Below are 23,243 nucleotides of genomic sequence, written 5' to 3'. Positions count from 1 at the left end.
CTCTTTGGAGCGGGTTAGCAATCCCGTGTCGGGTTACTTATTTTTCCTTCAAATCAGTGGCCCGTTAATTATGACGGCACAGAGTTGGCATCACCGCAGGGGGCCTGCCGCAATAGGGACGCAAAAAGCCCCTTCTCAGGGAAACCCCCAGCAGGAACCGGGGAGGGGGAGACGCTCAGCGCCCCGCCCCGCCTCGCCTCGCCTCGCCTCGCCTGCCTTCGGCTCTGAGACCCCGGGAAGGGCTGGAGCGAGCATTCCGCTTTTGAATGGAGGATGCCTGGGCTAGCCTGCTGACGTTGCCTCCGCCCATTGGGCTGCCAGCGCTATGACGTCACTGCTCGAGAAGCGGCTGCAGGGAGGGGAGGCCGGACAGATTCGATTTGAGCAGTTGGAAGCCGGAGAGCGAGCAGGCGGGCAGGGGATGGCGCTGCGGGAGCGGAGGGGCCCCTCAGCTGCTGCGCCGGCGACAAGAGCAGCGCTGCTTCGCTCCTCCACAGGTAGAGCCCCTGTCGAGAGAGGGGGGCAGAGGCTGCCGGCGGGGCGGGGCGGCGCGAGACCCGGCGCCAGAGGGGCGTGTGCGGGAGAAGCAGGGCAGGTAGCCTCGCCCTGGCGGCTGGGAATGATGGGGCTTTTCGCCCCTCACCTCTAGAGGCAGCGAGGGGAGAAGCGGGGAAGGGAGGACGCTCTTCGCCGGCTGCTCTCCTGGCTTGCTCGAGGTCTCTTTGCTGGCGAGCCTTGCGGGGAAGGGAGGGGGAGAAGCGCTGCTTCTTGCCGATTAGCTCCAGCCCTCTAATCCCTTTGAACGTGGCTTCCCTACTCGGAGATGAAGGTCTAGGCTGCGCCTAAGCAGAGGAGGGAGTGGGGAGGGAAGGCGCGCGGGTAAGAACGAGGGGCTCGCCCTCCTCTCCCCTAGACCCCCATCAGGAACACGGGTGCAAATCTAAAACCCGCTCCTGCGAAGGCGGGGTCCGTGCGCTCTCTGCAGACTGAAAGCCGGGGCTGCTCCTCTCTTTGACGGGGAGTGTATGGTCAGCATCCCCTTGATGGCCATTCCCCCTCCCCCAGCACAGTTTCCCAAGGAGGCAGGGGAAAGCGGTGGGGGGGGGGGAGCAGACGGAAAGCGCGTCCGGAATCGCGGCGCTTTGTTTTCATTCAGCTAGGCTGGGAAAAGTGGCGGCTGTTCCTTGCCGAGTTCGGGTCGCCTTTGCAAAACCGGGGGGGACGGGACCGGCAGGTATCTTTTGGCTCATTTGTTTCGGGAAGAAGCAGCTGTCCCATTGTCTCGAGGAAAAAAAAATCGGAGCGTGTCTCTTTAAGATCCTGTGAATGGATGGAGCGGCTTGATTGCGGCTCGCTGGGTGCGTGTGTGGTACGCCGAGAGCGAAGTGCGAGCCTCAGGGAGAGTTACGGCAGGGCGCCCTTGAATAAATCCTTGGATTTGCCAAGGTAGAAATGTACTTGGAGCGGGGGGGGGGGGAAGCTCTTGGCCGTATGTAAACAAAGGAGCCCCAACAAATGATCTCTTCACGTCAGTAGGGGCCGGGTGGATCGCCGCAGGGGGGATCTTGTTCGCTGACTGGCGGACGCGAGAGGGGGCTTCTGCCTTGTGTGGATCCAGGGGGAGGGAGATTATTCCTTCCGAACTCTGATGCCTTTGGAAACGGAGGTCAGGTTTGAAAAGGAGAAAACAGCCCTGAGGGGTGTCTGTGCTGAACTCGAGGAAAAGCTGTGGTTTGGTTCTGACATTTCCTGAGCTTTTTTTTCTGTCTCCAGTAGAAAGGGGGGCAGTGAGCCGTCTGAAGGATTAGACACTGCAGCCGCTTCAAAAGTTGGAAACGTGACAGCGCTATCAGGCCTTATTAAATCAACAAAAAGTCCACTTAGTAATCAGCTACTTGTCTTAGAGCTGCAGTTGAGAGGCCTCTTTCTTGTTTGCAACTAAGTAAGATTCACCCCCACGCTCCCCCAGTTCATTTTTCTTTTTAACATGCTCGGATTGCAGCCTCGATTGTTCCAAGGTGCCTGGTGAGCGAGGAGGATTCCGCCTCTCTCTTCCACGGCATTGAAAGAAATTCGGCTTCACAAAGAGCTCTGAACTGGAATTCCGGACAAAAGGAACGGCTAGGGTTACACTCCTCTTCCCTCTGCCTCGCTTAAATTTCAAGCTGCCTTGCCAAGTTCTCTGTGAGTGGCTCTGTTTGCAGCTTTGAGACCCACTCCTGCAAGAAACAAGGATAAACCTGTCTCATTAACCAGTGCTCAGAATGTTTGAGGCTGATTCTGAGAGGCTCTTTCTTAGCTCTTAGAAAGTAAAGCAGTGTGCTTGGCTTGCAAGGTGAAGTATGTGATCTGTGTGGAAAAAGGATGCTCTTTTCAGTTTGGTGACAGGATTTGGCAGATGTTTAGGCCAGTAGCCCCTAGATGTGATGAATTATTTAGCTGGGCTTCTTCAGGCATGCACACACATGCAGTTTTTTGGGTTTGGAGAGGATGCTCATGAACAGTTTAAATATTAGTGGGTTGTGTTATCTCACTTTTCCATAATTTTGCTATCTAAATCGTTGGGGGCATGGTATAGGTAAAAGTGCCTATAAAAGTGCCTTTAATGCCTGACAAAAAAGTGCTTAAAATAACTACATTAAGTTTTCTCAGAGTTTTGCCTGAGTACATGTATGCTTACACAGAAGTAAAGTCCACTCCATGGGATGTGTGCTGCCCTGGTGGAACTTTGGCTGAATTGTTTCCTCCATTTAGTATTTGGAAGCTTGCTTGTTCCGTAGAGAGAATAGACCAATTGAAGTTTTACAAAACTGCTGCAAAATTGTGAGTTTTGAGAACTCTTCATGAAGGCAATTGCTTTGAATGGGGTGGGGGAAAAGAACCATGGCTGATCTCAGATCCACATCTGAAAATTACCATATTTATCTAAAAGGAACATGTTCCTAAATTTTGGGTGATGCCTTTCTAAAAAGGAAGATTGGAAAGAAAAACTTATTTGCCTCTGTTACAATTTTCTCAATGAATCTACAAAAACCACCCATTTGAAAAGTAAATTACTTGGGAGAACAGAAGTAGTGTTCCTTTTAGGTGAATACTATAGGTTTGTTTCTCCTTGGCAACAGTGATCCTATTGTTTTCCAGCATTGAAGGAGAAGTTAACGTTTAGTAGAGCTTCAGTTACAATAGGTAGCAAGAGGTACCTGTCTTCAAACCTGGAACATCAATCTGTGCTAACTCTGGCCTCTTCACTTGGAATTTGTAGCTCTTGTAATTGTATTAAGTAGTTGGGAATAAAGTCATCTTCCCCAGCAGAGGAAACAGGTCTTTCAACTTAGTCATTTATACTTGTGAAGCTTTTTTTTCCCTTTAGCTATTTATGCTGGAAAGTGAACCTGGGTAGAAGTGTGGCCTTTAAAGCAAGATACAAATTAGATAATAGGTTGGAATCCCAACATATTTGTGGCTAGACCTTCCAGTAGGTACAGACAACTTGTTTAAAAGTAGCTTAGCTACCCTTCAGGGCAAAAAGCAATTTTGGAGACTGCCTGTGTGGCTTTTGTTCTAAGTGGTGGTTTTTGCATAGGTTACTGAAAATAGCTATGCAAAGACTAAGTGAATAAGGACCTTGAATAGGTGTTGATACCTAATTTCTTCCTGTGCAGAGCTCCTGACAAGCAATGGGTGTGGTCCCCGTGCTTGAGCAGAAACAGTTAATGATAGAGCCAACACAACAGCAGTGTGTTAACTTACACCCATACAGATACTGAGTCCATATACCTGTAATCTATAAAGCTGTTTGCTTAAACCACAATTATATGGATTCATACAATATACTAAGTCATAACCATGGTTTAGACACTATAGTGGTTGGATTCATGGAATGCTGTAAGCCAAGATGAAATAACCTGCATTATGATGTAGTATGCTATGTGGACTCAATTTCTTTCTCTCACAAATGCTCATATATACTTTCCGACTGTGTCTCTTTCACATAAACACACACAGTATCTTCTTATTCCTGGAAGAATACAGTGCTTTTGTGTTGTGACTCTTCAGAATGCTGTTAAAATGTGTCCATTGTTGTATATAAGCATGGCTGTGAACTGGAGGTTTCTTACTGGCTGGTTTATATAGCATGCCATGCCAAACTGGTTTGCGTGTCTTTAACTCAGTGTGGTGTATGAACCCAGTCAACATAGTTTATAAACCAAGATGCATGGTTTAGTGTCTTGTGTGAAGCCAATGGTGGTTGGTTTGTTAAACCATGATTAGGCAAACTGTGGCTCAGTATGCCATGAACTTGGCCTCTATCTGGTACTACAAAACTTTGTGGAGGTTTCTAAAGTAGGAGTAAGGGAGGTGGATCGTTTGCATTCCTACCTTCTTGAATGCAGTGGAATTTTTTCCCCTCTTACCCTATTTTCCCAGCCCTTCTGTGTGTCTACTTGTGCTTCTTTTGATTTAAAAAATGCTGCCTTTGATTATGCCAATGCTTGGCTGTTATGCAAGGTATGAAAATAAATCTAATCCTGAATGAACCTAATTTGATTTGGAAATCCTCAGCTTTGACTCCTTTAGAACAATTCCACCATCCCCCAAGTTTGCCTTCATGGCTGACTTTGGTCTGGGGTTTGTTGACCAAGCAGGCTTTTCTACAACTGGGCTGCCTCGGAAAGCTTGGGTGAAGTGGGCTAAATTAAGTTCCGACATTGGTTTATTACATGTGCATAATGAGCAATGGGCAACTGAACTCTAGGAGAGATAGTAAAACCTAGGTTGCTCTTGGTTGCTTCCATTTGAACTAGAGGTGAGAGTGCCACTATACTAATTTTCCACACGTGGTTGTGCTGTGAGGGTTGGTCATTTCGAATGGCTCTGACACTGCCGATAGCAGCACTTCGCTGAGCAGCACATTCTGTGGCTTGTTACCAGTGCAGTTGTTTGGGTCCTTATCAAAAGTAACCCCCCCCCCCAGCTGCTTGCTCCAGCAAATGCTGCCATCCCACGACTTGAGAGGCTTTGACTGAGGCTCCTCAGCTCCTGCCAGGACCTGGCCCTGCCCTGTGCCAGTTTTGGGGTGAGGGTACAGAAACAAACTCTAAACAAGAAAGTTCTTATGACTCTCTCTGTCCTTGGGACTAAGCCTCCCACAGGGATAGAACAGGTGGATTCTGAATGCTTTTTCGACTCCCCAGTCTAATGTATAGCCCAGGGATTTTCTAGTGGGCTCCCATTCAATTACAAGCCAGGTCCAAACCTGCTGAGTTTTCTTGAGATCACCCAAAGCCAGCAAAGTGCTGCCACCTGCTCTGGTACAGATACAACCAGGCTGGAAGAAAGGCATGCAAACTGCTTTTGTATCATTGCAGGAAAAAGAATCTGCATGGACATATCCATGAAGTCAGAAGAAGATGAAATCAACTTGGAACATTAGAAGCTTTCCTGTCCAGACCATAATGTGGAGATTTTTTTTTAGATGGATAAGATTCTCCAGATTAATTAATTCCATCTAGTACTGAATTCAAGCATAGATAGCTAAAAATCACTTAAGGTTTGTGCCTTGATTAATTTGCAGGATTAACAACATTCATGGATTCTGTACTCGGATGCTGTTGTGCTGACTGCAAGCACACTGATGTGAATCTGTGTACACTTGTGTACACTGACTGCGGGCACACTGATGTGAAAAGGTTATACACAGTTCTAAGATTTTATAATTAAATGTAGTGATGGGGAAAAATAAGTGCATTTTTCAAACTTTTTTTAGGCTAAAATTTTGTTCTGGTCTGAATAAACTAATGATTGCTGTATTAGATGATTAGTAGGTTGCCCTTCCCCCCCTCCCCTCCCCTCAAGAAGAAAACAATTGGAAGAGCAGGGTTGGAGAAACTGGCATTTTAGGATTCCAGCTTCTATAAGCTCCAGCCAGCATGAACAGTGTTAGGTGAATTTTTAACTCCATACCATCTATAAGGCCTCCCTCCTGATATAAATGCAAATTTACATCCTGGCAGTTTTTGAAGGTGTTTTATTGTACTCTGGTGTATTATCATCAGAATAAATTAAATATTCTCCTGCTTGGATGGAGAAGCTGGTAATAAATGCAGCCATTTCTTGCATTGTGGTGGGGTATAATTGAATTTTTACTCCATTCATTCTCAATAAAGGGAAATTACTTTTCTCATGAACCTTCAAAATGGAACTAGACTTCCTCATGTCAATAGAGGTAGAACTTAATTAAACAGTTTCAATATAATTAAAACATCTGTAATCAATGAATTAGATCATGGTTCTACTGAATTAATTGTGACGAAATGGCTAGTTTTGCAGCTAGAAAGGGATAGTTTTAACTTTCACTGCCTAGCAGCTTCACCCCTTAGTTCTCCCACTAACCCATCAGGAAACGGAAGTGTTTGTTGGCATAGCTTGTCCCTTTGAAATTCTAGCCTCTAGTAGTACTTGGGGTAGCTCTCACTGCCATCTTCACTTCAACCTCTCAGGAGAGGGTATTTCATACCTGCTCGGTCCTTTGGTCTTTTCTGTCTTCTGAAGATTCCTGCAGGACAAGCTGGTTAAAATCTAGTGTAATGTTAGAAGGTGGCTGTAATGAGTCCAGGTATTTTTTTCACCAGCAAAAATTTTGATCAAAGGGTAGATGTCATGATCCAGGCCCTGACCAGCAAATTAAAGAAACATTGGGCTTTGAAAAGAGGCAGGTGTAGCAAAATCTGTATCAAAAGAAATAGGTTCACTGGCTCACTTGGAACCAGTCTTCTAAAGTTAGATAGTACTAACGATCCTGCCATGAGATAAAAGCTATTCCTACCTAAATTATGGGTACTGAAGAGAGAAGGGAGGCCTACTATAAGAATATTCTGGAATTGGCAGTATACAGCATATTAAAAAAAGGCAACAGAAAGAACACTGTTATCCCCTCCCTCTGCTGTTTTAGAGGACTGTTTGAAGGGTTGTGGCCAATGAAGGTTTAATCTGTGTTCTGCTTACTGATCAAAGCTCAGCTCCTGTAACCTTTTCATCCCCCAAAGTGCTGCCTTGTGATCCAACGTGTTCCACCTGGGCCCTTCTGGGCTCAGTTCCAGTGCTAGTCATGCATTCAGTTGCTGAATTACAGCAAATGCATAGCAAAGTTAGTTTCTGATTGGAGAAATCTGACCTAAGAGGAGGTAAACCCTTCCCTAAGGTTATTTACTTATACACCAAGGATTACACAGATGTGCTTTCTTGTGAACAGGATGGGACAGATGTATTTATTCTTGAAAATCCACTCCTTCTGATATAGTTGGTTTTGGCTTGTGGGAGGGGGTGAGTTTAATAGTCCCATTGCTGTTTCCTTGCCACTATGCATCTGCCTGTCTTTGTGTGTGGGCCCAGTCTTTCTCCTCTTGACCTCTAGGAAATGATAAGCTATGTACAGGTTAAAATTCCTACTTGCAGGTCAATAGGAAATAGCTGTCAGGAAGATCCAGGCATCGCTGATGAGCCCCTCAACTGAGGCACAGAGCTTAGTGGCTTCCTGATGATATGGCGCTTGTTGTGGTGCAGATGACTGGAAACACAAGAACTAATATTGGGCATAGTGATCATAACTAAGAATTCTCTTTATTTTGAGAAAGTTTATAGTGAGGGAAGATGTAGTGCCTGGGCTTCTCTTCAGAAAAGAATTATGCCTTTATGTTAATAAATGTAGAGGGCTACTCTTCCCTTCCAAGAATCCCTTTATTCTGTAGAGAATGTGGTGTCCTGCAAAGACAAATCTTAGGGCACTGATATGAATTTGCTGATTGTATGGGGAGAATAGTGCTGCGATTTTCATGTGTGTGAATATCTAGCACAATGAATGCAAATTCCTTGGAACAATCACTACAGAAATACCAAATGCTTTTGGGATACGAGTGTCTGATGTTGCTGTGCACTAAACCAGATCATCTGTCCACCCAGCCCAGTATTTTGTTAAGGTTTTATTCCTGTGCTGGTTCCTCAGTTAATTTTAAGTGGGAATGCTAAAGATAGAGCCACATTTTGTATGCCAAGTGCGTACACTTGTACATCTGAGCCTCAGGCCCCCAACATGAATCTATAATGTGGGAATGCTCTGTGGCCTGATGTGACTGTTGCCAGGGCTCACTGATAGCTCTTTCATTGCCATGGCTCAGATGTTTATTTTGGCTATAAATGGACCTTTGTATGTACGAGCAATTCAGTGTCAAAACATGGCTTCTCCAAAAGTGGTTTTGTAGTATGCTAAAGGAATAATTTATGTTAAGAATGAAGATGAAGGAATGGAGAAATTGCATTTTCAGTGTAATTGAAAAAGTGAATGTGTGAAGTATTCAGTTCTAATAGAACATTCAGATATGATCACTGCTGAAAGCTAGACAAAATTAATGTGCCGTGACATATGCCCAAACAACATGAGGATAGTCTTTGTGTTCTGTAAGATGATTCCTCTGGAAGCAACTTTTGCTAATCCTGTTAGACTGTTTGGGCAAGTGTCATCCTTGGGTCCCCTCTGGCCATCTGTGCAAATCAAACCACTACCCTGTATGCGTGGTCTATTTGATCTATTTACATTATTTCAAATAGTTTGGCTTTCAAGGAAGCTTTTCTTTGCTGACTTTAGAATATGATTTGCTAAACTTCATATCTAACTAGAACTGAAACAACTGCCATTTTTTCCCCTGTATTTTTTTTAAAAAAGGACAAAAGACCTCCTATTTTGCTTTACTTTTAATCATGAGACTGGTTGCTAAAGGATGTAGCAGGCCCCCTTTTCTCTTCCCCCCCTTTTTTCTTCCTGTTATTTCTCATATATTAATGAAAACTTCTCAAGGTGTCAATTTAATTCTAAATGTAGTGAATAACATCTTCCATGATTTGCATTTTCTAGAGAGAAGAATTTCTTTCAAAAGGGAAAGGCAATAGATTGGAAAAGGAAGGCACCACCAGCTTATTAATAAGGATAAAAAGCCATGCAAAAATCTAATCTATCCTAGAGTTATAAATTTATAGAAGCCAGGGCAGAATTGGGCCCTAAGCTTTAAAGTTTATTTTATTTATTTATTTAGTGGACTTATATGGCCACCTGGTTTGTGCAATGACCCCTGCCCCTTCCTAGCCAAATGCTTGGGGGAAGAGCTAGGTCTTCACAGCCCTCTGGAAGGCTAAAAGGGTAGGGATCCCTCTGATCTCCAGTGGGAGGCTGTTCCAAAGGACTGGAGCAGCCACTGGGAAGCCGTGCCTCTAAGGTCCCATTAGATGGCAATGTTTAAGGGAGGGAACCTGGAATCTAACCTAGTAGGATGAGCAGATACCCCCAGGGAGAGGTGGTCCTGCAAGTAACCTGGCCCTGTACCATGTAGGACTTTAAAGGTGATAACCAGCACCTTGAATTGCACCCAGAAAGCAACTGGAAGCCAGTGCAGCTCATGCAGCAGTGGTGTTACTCAGGTGGACTGTGGACACCCAAAACTGCACGTGCCGCTTCATTCTGGACAAGTTGCAGCTTCCAGGTGGTCTTCAAGGGCAGCCCCATATAGAGCTCATTGAAGTAATCTAAGGCATGGGTGACTGTGAGCAAGGCCTCCCAGTCCAGGAAGTTATTTCAAATGATCCTTGAGGGTGCAATCCATCCAGAATATTACTCCTGTATATTTCATTATAGATGCTAAGATACTTTTCTTTTGAAGATTACAGATGTGTTCTAAAATTAATTCAAATGTGATTAAAAACACACATGTAAAACTTAGCTATTGCAACGTTTTTTAAAATCACTTGATAATTTCCAAATACATTGTGCTAGCAATATGTCTTTTAGCAGTTGGTTAGTGGTTTTTATCTGGAGATGGTTGAAGAATCAGCACTCAGATTTAGAATTTGAATACTTGTAGATTTGGAATCTCTGATATTCTGTAAATTAGGATTGAATAAAAGTTTGTTGGATGGTGGCGATATACTGATGCACTGGGATACACGAGAACCATTTTAGACATCATTATATACTTTTGGGTTAGCATCAACCATGTGTAATAGATGTTCAACAAGGCTGTTAGAAGAGGAGGACGTATACTTTGTTAGCTGGAAGAGGCAAGTGGGACTCAGCAGAGGAAGAACAACCAAGTAGCTGGGAGGAAATAAGAAAGACAATGATTAGATTCTGCTGCTGTAAGATAAGAAACTTCAGTTCTCTATTGTCATCTCCTATGTTCTTGAAAGTAAATAATAATAAATGGGCAGAAATTGTAGCCATTGATATTTTTAGTCCCTAATACAGGTGAGTGTTAACTTGATGCAGTTCAAGTCATCATAACGCTGAAGGATTTGTGTATACTGCGTGCACAATTATTAGGCAAGTTGTATTTTTGAGGATGAATTTCATTATTGAACAACTACAGTGCTCTCAGTCAATCCAAAATGTTAATAAACCTCAAACCTGAATATTTAAGAAAGTAAAAGTGAGGTTTTGGGTTTCTTAGGAGCATAGCTATGTGCGCACAATTATTGGGCAACTATTAGTGTGCAGAATTATTATGCAACTAAATGAAAAATGAAAATTCCCCCATCTCACTCATTTATTTGGCTAGTCACGCAGTGGAGTACTTCGATGCATGCGATGGAGCATTGTCCTGCATAAACATCATGGTCTTCTTGAAAGATGCAGACTTTTTCCTGTACCACTGCTTGAAGAAAGTGTCTTCTAAAAACTGGCAGTAGGTTTGGGAGTTGATTTTGAGTCCATCTTCAACCCGAAAAGGTCCAACTAGCTCATCTGTAATAATACCAGCCCATACCAGTACCCCACCTCCACCTTGCGTCTGAGTCGAAGTGGAGCTCTGTACCCGTTACCGATCCAGCCACAGGCCCATCCATCTGGTCCATCAAGAGTCACTCTCATCTCATCAGTCCATAAAACCTTTGAAAAATCTGTCTTCAGATATTTCTTGGCCCAGTCTTGCCGTTTCAACTTGTGTGTCTTATTCAGTGGTGGTTGAGTTTCAGCCTTCCTTACCTTGGCCATGTCTCTGAACACTGAACACCTTGTACTTTGGGCACTCCAGGTAGGTTGCAGTTCTGGAATATGACAGCACTGGAGGATAATGGGTTCCTGGTAGCTTCACGTTTGATTCTTCTCAAATCTTTGGCAGTTAATTTGCATCTTTTTTTCTCAACATGTTTCTTGTGACCCTGTTGACTATTTGCAACAAAACATTTGATGGTTCTGTGGTCACGCCCCAATATCTTAGCAATTTCAAGAGTGTTGCATCCCTCAGAAAGACTTTTTACAATTTTTGACTTTTCAGAGTCAGTTAAATCTCTTTTTTGGCCCATTTTGCCTGAGGAAAAGAAGCTGCCTAATAATTATGCACACCTTGATATAGGGTGTTGATCTCCTTAGGCCACACCCTCCCTCATTACACAAATACACATCACCTGATATGCTTATATCCAATAAGCATTCAGGTTTATACAGCTTGGAGGTGGAAAATATGCATAAAAATTATGATATGGTCAAAATACTCACTTGCCTAATAATTGTGCACGCAGTGTAGTAAGTGGACCAGCACTTAAATTACACGGGATTATCAGATGCACTATTGCTGTTGTCTTTGATCTAAGCCCATCCTGCTGGCTTTTTACAAAATACGAGTACATTAGATATAAGTTAAATTATTTATCTTTTTAAAATGACTGAGGATAATCCAGTATTGCTCCTGCTGGACAGTTCTTTAAATGTTCAGTTCCTTATAAGATACTGTAATTTATTTATTGTTCCTGAGTACGAAGTATTACAGAAAGTTTCATAGTGGTGATTGTTAAAATAAAACTAAACTGTCAATGTAATGGAGCTTTTATATAAATCTATGATGTCACTAAAATGGAATACTATGTAGAGTTCTGATCATCATATCTCAAAGGCATTGTGTATAACAAGGAAGGAGATGCAAAGAAAAAGACACCAGAATTATGGGGAAAAAAAGATAAGTGTTTGAGATTTTGTTAGCTAGGGGGACCCAGTAAATTGATGCAAGTTGTGGAGAAACTGAACAGAAAGTTACTTCATTTCTCATAATACTAGAACCAATGAAGTTGATGGGTGTTTGAGGACAAACAAAAGGAAATACATCATACACTACGTCCTTATGCTGTGGATATGCTGCCAAAAGATACAGAGAGGGCCACCAACTTTGAAAAAGGACTGAACAAATCCATGGCCTCTACAGCTGCATGATTTGATTGCATGAGAGCAGCTGCTTCTGAAAGCCAGTTGCCAGAGGAAACCAGTTGGAGAGAGTGTTCCCATGCTCACATCCTTGTGAACTTCCCAGGGGCATCTGGTTGCCACTGTGGGAAACAGGATATTGGGCTAAAGGGCCTCTGATCCAGCGGGGTTGTTCTTCAGTTCAGATTTATTTTTAGGCAGTAGTAAAGTTCCATATTTTAAGCTATTTTCACCAATACTTTTGACAATATTTTTCAGTCCAACTTCTGTAAAATAAAGCAACATATTTCAAATGATCTGCAGTATCTCCATGTTGCAGATAAACACTATTAGAGTGTTACCTTGAAGCAAGGGACAGGTTCTGCATTCCTGGCCTAATGGTGACTCTTCATATTTACTGTAAACCTGATATCTAAGGAATCACAATACCAGCATTACCTTTCTTAAGGTTCTCAGACCACAGTATTTTCTTACAGACTGTAGCTACCCCTTTCCTCCATTTTGCCATGCATGCTGGGTGAATATTCAAATACAGTGAAAGCTTATTTTCCCTTTCCGGGAGAGATTTCCCTTTCTGAATGTTATTACTACTCACCCTAGCTAGCATAATTTTTGCTCTGAGTAACTCATTTGGTCCTCCATGGGTGATTCTAATTTGAGGCATAGTTTCATGGTGGTTGATGTGTTTCGAAAATGGGTGGGGGTTCGGAAGGCATGCACTAAAAACCAAGAGGAAAAAAAGGAAGTCCCAAATGGCAGGGAAGAAAATCTGTCTCAGGAATTTCAGAAATGTACCTTTTTCAGGGGCACTTTAAAAAACAAAGACATTGAAAAATAGTATATTAATGTTTCTTAAATAAGCTAAAACCCTCACTTGCTTTCCTTTGTGTGTGTGTGTGTGTACACACGTACTTTCAAGTGTCTTGACTCCGGTGGACTGTCTGGACAAGTCCTTGCAGTTTTGAGATTTCAGAAGGGGGTTGCCATTGCCTGCTTCCTAGGGCTGAGAGAAAGTAACTGGCCCAAGGTCACCCAGCTGGCTTTGTGCCTCAGGTGGAACTAGAACTCCCAGTCTCCCGGTTTCTAGTCTGGTGCCTTAACCACTAGACCAAACTGGCTCTCCTGCTTTCCATTACAATAACTTAAAAATATAGTTGTGATTATTGCATTATGCAAGTATTCATGTATATTGCTTGTTTGGTCTCCATCATAATCTATAAAATCATATGGGTTCAAAAAAGTTCTAATATGTATTAATGCTATCAAGAATTAACAGAATGTTATAAGCCATTTACTAATCAGTTATAACCACTTAAAAACATTGTGTTCCTTGTTCTGCAGTGGAGCACCGAAGCTGGTAAACAATATTACGATTTATTTTAAGTATGGATCTAAAAAGGACTTTTGGTCTCGATTATACCAGTAAATCAGTATATCACTTATTGATTAGTGATAAAATCCTTATTTGGGAAGTTGTGGACTCATCTTCTCAAAACAGTATTCCGGATTTGGATAAAAACCCTGAGTATCCTCCTTCCCCTCTGTATAGTGCAGCCTTCCCCAGTCTGGCCCTTGCCAGATGTGCTGGACTACAACCCAGAATCATCAGTGCCTGGCTGAGGATTTGGGGATTTGTAGTCTAACACATCTGGCAAGGGCTGGGTTGGGGAAGGCTAATATAGTAAATGCATCAGGTACTTGTGAATTGATGCATATGTGATGCACGACCCAGTGATCTGACTTGCTCTGTATCTAGATTTATCCCCCTGGGAGATTCTGTTTTGAAGAATCACCTCAGGCTGAACCACAAAATGCTGCCTCAGCAGAAGGTCCAGACAGTCTGTCCTTTCTGTAACTCTCTCCCCTCTGTCAGCTTGCTCTTAAGGGCAGGTTATTTTGGTGGGTGTGAATGCTCTGGATCCATCCCAACCAGATATGCATATCCTCTGGCTTTATTGACTTTAATGGGGAAGAGCAAAGCTACTGCAGGCCATTAAAACACTCCATTTGGGCTTCTCCTGAGTTCACGTTTAAGGAAGCAATCGATTCTAAGTAAAGTCTTTCAGCCTTGCATACAGAGGCTACGCCCACTATTACTACCTCTGCATTGGAAAATCTTGATTACATCATCTTTTTGACTGGCCAGCAGAAAGATTTGCGGTGAAAACCAAATGGCAGTAATAAAAATGGCTTTCTAGTTTTCATGAGGAGAGCCAGTGGCTGGAGTTGTCTCTAAATAAAGGGAATTGGTATACGTAATAAAAATTGGCAAATACCAATGATAGCCAATCCTCTTTCCAAAATAGGACCAGAGGTTGACATCTACTGGGAAGGAAGAAAAAGCTGTTGTGTTCTTCTATACTCATCCTGCCTAGTAACTGCCTAACCCAAAGCTCATATTGTTCCAGCTACATTTTCAGGTTCTTTCTTATCAAAAGATAGAATTTCTATTACAGTAAGCCAGAAAATGTATGCAAAAACACCACTGACAAGATAAATCGGATAGTGCTTCTATCCTAGTTAACTTGCATCAAACCTGCTTCTTCTTTATGCAGGTCACAAAATAGTTATGGACTAGAATTACAAGTGCTTGGAGGTTCAGAATTCCTTATAGCTGCACAATGTAGCTTCTCCTCTGATGAATTAAGATGGCATTGAACGTGACAACAATGGACTGTAGTTGTAAAAGTCTCATTGGTTTTCAATATATTTTTCCTTGCACCATCCCAAAGTTCCTGGTGTTTTCACTGCTGTGTTAAGTGGAACAAAACTACCATTGTTGAAGCATGAAGAGTGGAAATTGTTCAGCAAGGTAGATGGTCAAGCAAAGGAGCATTTTTTCTCCCAATGGCTCATCTAATGCTGCCCACAGATGTGTGATCAAGCATGGTTGATAGATCAGAAGCTAATCAAACTACTCTAGGGACTGTATGGTTGGAACAAGGATAAGCTGAAAACTTTAATGTCTTTGAAATAGTAGAAGGCATTTTCCACAGCAAGAGTGGGGGTATGACTAAAACCAAAGTTGTGGTTCCTTAGCTTAGTAAATTCAGTGACAGAGAGCTCGAATCCTTCCACTGTGTAGTCTTAATCCAGAGTATTATGATCTCAGCTATATATATTCTGATGTGTGGAGGCTGGCAGTGATTTGTGTCAGGAAAGTTAAATTCTGGAACCTGCATACGCTAAGCAAACAACACATACTAGGATGTTCCGTGCCTAAATGTTGCTTACTTTGCATGATTTATTCTGCTTGTCACAAAAGGACAGATCTTTCTCAAGCTCTATTCCCCAGTGACTGGGAAAGCCTGTCCCATTGCCAGGTCTAATTTCTGAGGCCCCGCGAAGTATTAGACATGTATTGTATAAGCCCAAGCTTCCTTCTGTAACAGGCTGAAGCTTGAGTTTTAAGTGAAGCAAAAGGAAATATGTTCCAGAAGTTGAGTCCTGCCAGTACATATCTTGTGAACAGTTACACAGAATCCCCATTGCCCTGATTAAAGTCCTGGTGCAGGTATGACGGTCCATGCTGCAGAAGTTGTCCATCCCAGTCTGCAACATCTTGGCAGGACTTGCTTTTCTCAGCTGAGGAGGAGAGCTAAAGCTGAATTTAAATCTTTCTGAACTTGTAAATTTACTTTCATGCTTATTCCGTTTTGAATTTCTCTTCCCCTATGGTCACAGCAGGTGGCAGCTCCTAGCTAAACCTGGTTGATCTTGGAAAAAGCTAAATACAGTCGGTTGGATCTAGTGAGTATTTAGATGGAAAGCTGAATTGGGAAATTAAAAAAAAAAAAACATCCTGGAAGAAAGCAGTGATGGACCACAACTGTATTATTGTCAAGATGATTACGTGGATGTGTCTTAAGATGTTGAGTTCTACACCTTCCCCTAAGGAAATTCAAGTTTTAAATGGCATTGTGATCTTAATGGAAATGAAAGCATGTTTTGATTTCCACTCCCCCCCCGCCCCCATTTGCACACCTTTACTTAGTCTCAAATAATGAAAGCAGTGCTTTCAGGTTCTGAAGCTGGCACATTACACTGACCATTACAATATGACTGAAAGTGATTCTCAGTGGTCAGTCTTCTTGCTTCCAAGCTTTGTTAAGAGGACAGAAACCTCTGAACATTTCAGAGCAGTCGGGGGGGTTCCAGGGTACCACATACTTCCACAGTTTTTTCTTGCACACCTTCAGTGCTGCTGCTAAAGTAAGATGGGGCATGCTTATATAATATATGCAGCCATGTCATGTCTCCATTGCCAATTTGACAAAATGACATAATTACAGGCAAGCTAAATCACTCAGGAGAGGGAATGGCAATATACCTGCCTCAGATGTGGGATGCTCACCATATTGCGTGTGACAGTTTCAGAGCTGCATAGCTGATCAAAACAAGAAATAAACCAGGTGCACTTCTAACAGAGAGGTTCTCTATCCATGATGCCTCACTTTCAGTGTCATGGGTGATCCTACCAGCATTCTGACACAGTCTGGCTAACTAGTTTCAGACATTCGTTCAGGACTGAAAAAGATGTGATTTGGCTGGATAGGGATGAAAACTTTTCTCCCACTTAGGTTTGGCTCTGGCTACAACAAAGTGGGGATTTATTTGTTTAAAAGATTTGTACAGGTAGTCTTCATTTATTGACTGCAATTGGGACTGGCAACTCTATTGTAAGTGACATGATCATAAAGTGAAACATCACATGACTGTGCCTGACTTACGACATCAGTTCTGGCTGCAGTTGTGAAGCAAATCACCCACAGTCATTAAGCACAATGTCATGTGGCTTGTGACTTCCTGCTGACTTCCCCATTGGCTTTGCTTGTTGGAAGCTGGCTATGAAGGTCGCAAATGACTGCGGGACACTTTGATGGCCGCAAGTTTGAGGACTGGTCATAAATCTCCTTTTTCAGTGCCATTGTAGTTTTGAATGGTCACTGAATGAGCAGTTAATAAGTGAGGATTACCTGTACAGCTGTCCATCTGGGTGGCTCATAACAATGAAACTACAAAACAATAAAAAACCATAAAAATAACACATCTGTTGCCTTATCCATCCTCTTGGGATGCCCCCAACAAGCCACCCCCAGGCTCCCATCTCATTCTAGCCCAGCGCCTGGGGGAAGAGCCAGCTCCGTATGGCCTTCCAGAAGGCTAAAAGTGTGGGGGCCTGCCAGATCCTGGGAGTAAGGGTGTTCCATAGGGTAGGAGCTGCTACATAAAAGGTCCCTACCCACTAGATGGTCCCACTAGATGGCAATATTTAAGGGAAGGGACCTGGAGCATGCCCACTCTATTCGACCTGATGGGGTGAACAATTAACCTCAGGAGGAGACAGTTCCACATATAACCTGGACCTGTGCCATGTAGGGTTTTAAAGGGGATAACCAGCATCTTGACTTGACATTACCAAATTATTAGAGAAGGACCAAGTATATTCTGGATCTTGTAGGTTGATAGCTCCTCATCTTTCATTAACAAAAAGTGAATGCATTCTTTATAAAGTTTAAATTGTCACTTGCCTCTCTCTATTTGGCTCTTTTAAAAAAAACAAAAACTTTTTATGGCTAGTAGCTATGTCTTTTTCCAGTTCTGCATACACTTAAAAAAAAACAAAAACAGGAATACATGAGTAATAAGGGAAGAGCTTCTATTTTTCTGGCAATATTCTTTGCTCTTCTCAAATCTCCTTCCCATTAATTTGGGTTCCCTTCAAAATCTCAGAGTTCGAAAATGGCAAACCATTTCTTTTGTTGGGGAATGTAACATGCACTTTCTTCACCAGGCATGTCAAATTGCTGTTGACTTGCTCAGTTTGTGATAACGTAGGTATGTGTAGGGAAATGAAATTTGCTGCCACTTTTTTTCCTTCCAGGTTTGTGCTACTGTTCTCCAGTCATTTTCTTTGCTTTTAGCCCTCACATCTTAATAAAGGCTAAAGTAGAGATGTTTTCCTAATTTGATTGTAGATTCCAGTTAAGTGAACTTAATGTTTTTTTACCTGTAAGTATATTTTATTTATTAGACTTGTATAGCTGCCCAGATTGTAACCATAACTCTGGATGTCTCACAAGACAATAAAAACAGCAAACCTCCCCAGACAATTACAATAGAAACTCACGGTGCCCTGGGGAAACACTCTCCCTCACATTCTACCCCAAGGCTTGTGGGAAGAACCAAATATTGAAAATATTTATTATTAAAAGGCGAAAGAAATAGCAGTACGAATTTTGACTGAATTGTATTGAACCATATTGCCTAGGATGCATTCCTATAGCCGTTAATCTGGGAAGAAGGGTCTGTGGAACATAGTTCTGAATAGATGTGTAAGACTGCTATTAATATGCACGATGGAAGATAATGGTCAATCTTTGGCTAAATGTGTTGCTGAATGTTGGTTTCAGACAATGATTATTTGGCTTATTATATAACATGCTTTGTATAATGACTCTAATTCAGCACACACTACTTCATTCTCCCTGCCTTCTGAAAAAAGGACACTAGACAAGTTTGGTGGCATAATGTTGTTCACAAACCCACTTGGCTTGTGGATTGACTTTGTTCTTATTTGCAAGCTTACTTTTAAGTCACAGTTCAATTTGCAAGTTATTTTAATTCCCAAATACTAAGCTGTATCACATCTTTACTATCTGCTCGTCCTTCTTACCATCTTTTAAAAGCATAGGATAGTTTCTTGTCAGTTGGACTGCCCATAATTGACACCCTGCATAAACTGCTTTGGTGGAACTGGAGATACTTACTACAGGTGGGGTGCAGGTTTGATCCACTACCAATAGCTTGCTATTAACAGTTTGAATTGGACTGAGATGTAGGAGGACTTTTTTTCCCCAACTATAGATGCTTTTCCTTGTTCGATGCAAGTTTGTATTTCCTGTCAGCAACATTTCTGTTCTGGGCATTGTCATTCCAATGGAAAACCACCTTTTTTAAAAAGACAGACAAACAGACAGATTGAACGGGGAGAGTACATCTTTAAAAAATATTACAAAATTTTAAAAAATGAAGCAGTTTTAAGAAGTTAGTATGTAGAATAAACCAACATTTTTCATGCACCCTTTGCCATCCTGAGAGAGTGTAACACAATAAAAGGCTGTCAGCTGCACTAAGCATGGTATGTGGAGAAAATATTACTCATCACAAATTATGTCACTGGCATTATCCAATAGGAGCCCATGCTATCTAACTGATACACATCTATTGTAAGATTGCTGGTCAGGCTGCAGAGAAAGCCCTTCCAGGATTTTCCTAGTACTACTTTTAAAAAGCTGGTATCTGTAAAACCAGTTTGTCCACAGAGCAAGGCAGAAGCAAAATCTCTGAAAAATCAACAATATTTGGAATTTAACTATTGATGGCTAAAGGTACTGACAAAATTATTGATCTCAGTAGCAGCCAAATCTTATTGAGTAAGGTTCCCTTTTAGACACAAAAGTTTGGGGAAATACTGATCCATGAGCCAAACTTATGTTTCAGGGGAAATTAGATACAAACAATGGAGAGAGTTTTCAGACATGAATGAGCAAAACTCTGCATCTGAGAGAAGGATAGAAAACCATGTCTTAGGGATTCTTCAGTTCTGTTGCAAGCATATACCTCAGCTCTCTTTTCATGGAGCTGGCTGGCATTTAAATCTGTATTTGCTCTCAGATGGCTGTTCTACACAGCATGCAAACTTACTTCCAAGTAAATAAGAAAGGAACAAATTTCTGCAAGGGAGTGGGGAGTTATCATTTAACGTCTGTGTTGAATCATGATTACATACAGAGTCCTCACTGCCACTGAGATTTGAAGCCACAGCCCTGTAGTCTTGTTCACATTGCAAAGCGTAATCAGCCAGGCCCCTTTTTTTAGGGAGGAAGTTCTGAAAACATTTCTCAGTTTCTCATATATGGCAGAAAGCACAGGGAGAGAGAACAGTGGCCTTCCAAGAATGTTCAGCTATCAGTTTTCCAAAAAAGTCTTGCCAGTGTTAAAAGTGAAGGGTTAGAAACTTGAGGAATTGCTTCTCATTGAGTTACAAAAATGGAGCCAGCATTTCCATTCTTCAGCTGCAATCTAACATTTCCCTTTTTTTTAATGTTTTAGGCTTGGAGTACTAGAAGGCCAGAAGAGGTTTGAGGACTTCCTGTGGGACTGCAGAAATACACATTGGTCTATCTGTAATCCAGGTTCACACTTCTCACAAAAATGCCCATTCTGAAGCAGCTGGTGACAAACTCTGCTAATCCTAAACGCCGGTCTCGGGCTGATCTGACAGCTGAGATGATCAGCGCTCCTCTTGGCGATTTCCGCCACACCATGCATGTAGGTCGGGCTGGTGATGCCTTTGGAGATACCTCCTTCCTCAATAGCAAGGGTGGAGAGGGAGAACAGGAGGCCACAGAGGAGACTGGGTCCTCGTCTAAACCTGGCCTGCTCTCACGAAAGTTTCGCAGCAGCAAGCGGTCTCATTCTGTGACACGTGGTGACCGGCGGGACATGCTGGGCTCTCTCAGGGATTCCGCTATTTTTGTGAAGAATGCGGTGTCCCTACCCCAACTCACTGAGAAGGAAGCAGACAAGAGTAGTGGGAAGCAGCTACCCAAGAGCCTCTCCTCCAGTCCTGTGAAGAAAGCCCCTGAGGAGAATACCCTTGAAGAGAAACACATGAATGGTGCTGCTGCAGTCCTCAACTCCAAGCCCCACAGCCCTGGCTTGGAAGAGCGTGATTTTGGGGATATTACCGATTTGCCCTTAGTCATCTCCAAGGGCAGCTATGGCATGAAGCATGCTGAGTCCATCCTTTCTTTCCATATTGATCTGGGGCCTTCCATGTTAGGGGATGTCTTGAGCATTATGGATAAGGACTTGTGGGAACAAGAAGACTCTGGTTATCATGGAGCAGAGGACCCCCAAAGGGAAGTTGGCTCCACTGAGACATCAGGAGCCCAGCGGTTTAGCCATGAAAGCAAACTTGCCCTGGATTCTCTGATTCAAAATGATGGCCACAGAGCGGCCACTTATAGTCCTCTCTCGGCTCGCAGCATCACCAGTCGTACAACAATGGACAGCAGTTCAGTCTCCAGCTGCGCCTCTGCGGGGGAGGAACAGCGTAGCTTAGTCTCTAAAGGACAGAGCCACAGTCCTCCTGATGATGGGAGGCACAACCCTGTGAAACAGCCAGAGAAGGAGTTCTCCTTTATGGATGAGGAAGATGATGAGATAAGAGTATAAAAAGCTGTATACTCCCTTTGATTTGAAGGAGAAATTGCAACTGAATCTGGAATAAACAGCATGATATGAAAAAAGGTGTTACATGCTTTCACCAGCCTTCTAAGGCTTCAGATTTCATCATGGTTATTTTCTTAAACAGGCTGCTGGAAAAAAAAAATCCTGTTCCTCATTTGGGGGAATAGTAAGGGTCAAGCTGGAAATCACACTTAAATGGTGTTCTCTACATTTAAAATAATTGATTCCTATGTTCATAGGGATGCCTAAAGTGCATTGCTTGAAGATATTTGGAAAAATGTTTCCAAGCACAACTCCGGTGTATTCAAACTTCTTTTTAAAAGGATAGCTCTTGGTTAACTTATCTACTTGCCTGTTTAAAGCAATATAGAGTTGAATACTAGGACAAAGCTCAAAAGCACTAGTTCCTTTATTAATACGTATATATATATATATATTTCCTTTATCTTTGTACTAGTGCTTGTAAGATTTTTTTTCTTTTGTATTGCCCAGGAGAATTCCACTCTGGACCTGGCAGAAGTATGAAGGTTGTTGTATGTTTGCAGAAAGGAAAAAAAAGTAGGAGTTTGAAATAACAGCTCCTTCAAATCTACATATTTGGATTATAAGAGTTTTTTCCTTGTGGGCAGGCATCTGGAATGATTTACCACCTTTGGGAATCTCATCTAGATTTCTTTTAAAAAATCAAATGACAACTCTTTGGAAAACAGATTGAGAATTACACCTCTCTTGTCTGCCATCTTACAGCAGGACCTTCCCTTAGTTCTTGGGGGAACCATAGATGGAAAGAATAAAGATGTTAACATAGCTTGAAGCAGACTATTTGTAGCTTCCCCATTCCTAAAATTTGTCACCATTTAGAGTGGTCACATGGCTCTTTCTAGTAAAGCACTATTGGAGATGCATAAGGCTGCTGAGAGAAGAATGTCCAACAAGGTTGGTCAGCCTGGCTACCTGTTACTAAAGAGAAAGTTTAAACAAAAAAACTCTTAGCTAATTCTCTCTCCAGAATTTTCCTCTGGGTAAGAAGATGGGATGTCCTAAGAACTGTTTATGTCATTAGAGCAACCTAAGGGGAATGAGGACAGAGAGAGACTATTGGGTGAACGCTACTGACTTGCATGTCTTCTGATGTAAAAGTAAGTCCCAAAAGTAACCCAAACAGGTAGGGCTTAATTCTTTCTTGGCTGTTATTTCTTTAGACTATATCAGCAGAGCTGACTGAAGCACAAAGAGCTTGGCTTTCCCCATTCCAGGAACAGTGGAGAAGGCTTTGCTGAGTTCCTTCCCTTGGAAGCTGTTTTCAGAAACTGCCTCCCCAGCATCTTTGGGAGGTGCTCCTGACATTCCTATCTCATAGATGGATTTTATTTTGGGGGGCGGAGCTTAGGGTTTGGGTTGTTTTTCTCTTCTGGCCTTCACATTTTGTTGGGCATTAAACACTAAATTGCTTTCTTATTTTTTTAGATTTATCTTTTTCTATATATGTATTAGATTGGCCCAAACTAGAGTGGTCTCCCTTGGATGTGGCTTTGTTGTGTATGTACAGGTATTTGTTCCATGCATCAGATGGAGGATTTTTTAAAAACAGAAGTGTTTGTTTTAAAATGCAAGGAAATTAAACTATAGTGAGAAAAAAATCATCTTAAATGTGGATTTTTTTGTGTGTGTTTGTGGGTAAAGGATTAAAACAGTATCAGATGATTCAACATTCTCATTATATAAAGTTGGCTAGTTACAAACTCCT

At 42.3% G+C, this 23,243-nt stretch overlaps 2 protein-coding genes across 3 annotated transcripts in view; one reads left to right on the top strand and one right to left on the bottom strand.

Annotated features, from left to right (window-relative positions):
• The first annotated feature begins 363 nt into the window (after positions 1-363).
• Positions 364-23,201, top strand: CDC42EP4 (CDC42 effector protein 4). Its single transcript, XM_007431576.4, has 2 exons — positions 364-497; positions 20,354-23,201. Exon 2 carries the CDS (start codon positions 20,456-20,458, stop codon positions 21,479-21,481), a length of 1,026 nt encoding a protein of 341 aa, XP_007431638.1. The 5' UTR covers positions 364-497; positions 20,354-20,455; the 3' UTR covers positions 21,482-23,201.
• MTNAP1 (mitochondrial nucleoid associated protein 1) overlaps positions 9,140-23,243 on the bottom strand; it is a 41,272-nt gene continuing 27,168 nt past the window's right edge. Inside the window, exons 7-8 of one of the 2 annotated variants that reach the window (XM_088138342.1) lie at positions 19,009-19,189; positions 9,140-10,141 (exon numbers count right to left, since the gene is read on the bottom strand). The gene's annotated coding sequence lies outside the window, so the exon portion shown is untranslated. Of the gene's footprint in view, positions 10,142-18,251; positions 19,190-23,243 lie in introns of those variants that run through there. The other variant, XM_088138341.1, reaches the window with a different exon arrangement.

Source organism: Python bivittatus, unplaced genomic scaffold, assembly GCF_059951505.1.
Source record: "Python bivittatus isolate LINGU-HERP-01145 unplaced genomic scaffold, Pbiv_v1 ctg000220_np1212, whole genome shotgun sequence".
Lineage (NCBI taxonomy): Eukaryota > Metazoa > Chordata > Lepidosauria > Squamata > Pythonidae > Python > Python bivittatus.
Note: the sequence above shows the minus strand (reverse complement) of the source record. Positions and strands in the feature narration are given on the sequence as shown.

Coding starts and splice junctions, on each gene's coding strand:
- CDC42EP4 (XM_007431576.4), top strand. CDS start 20,456: ATGCCCATTCTGAAGCAGCTGGTGACAAACTCTGCTAATCCTAAACGC.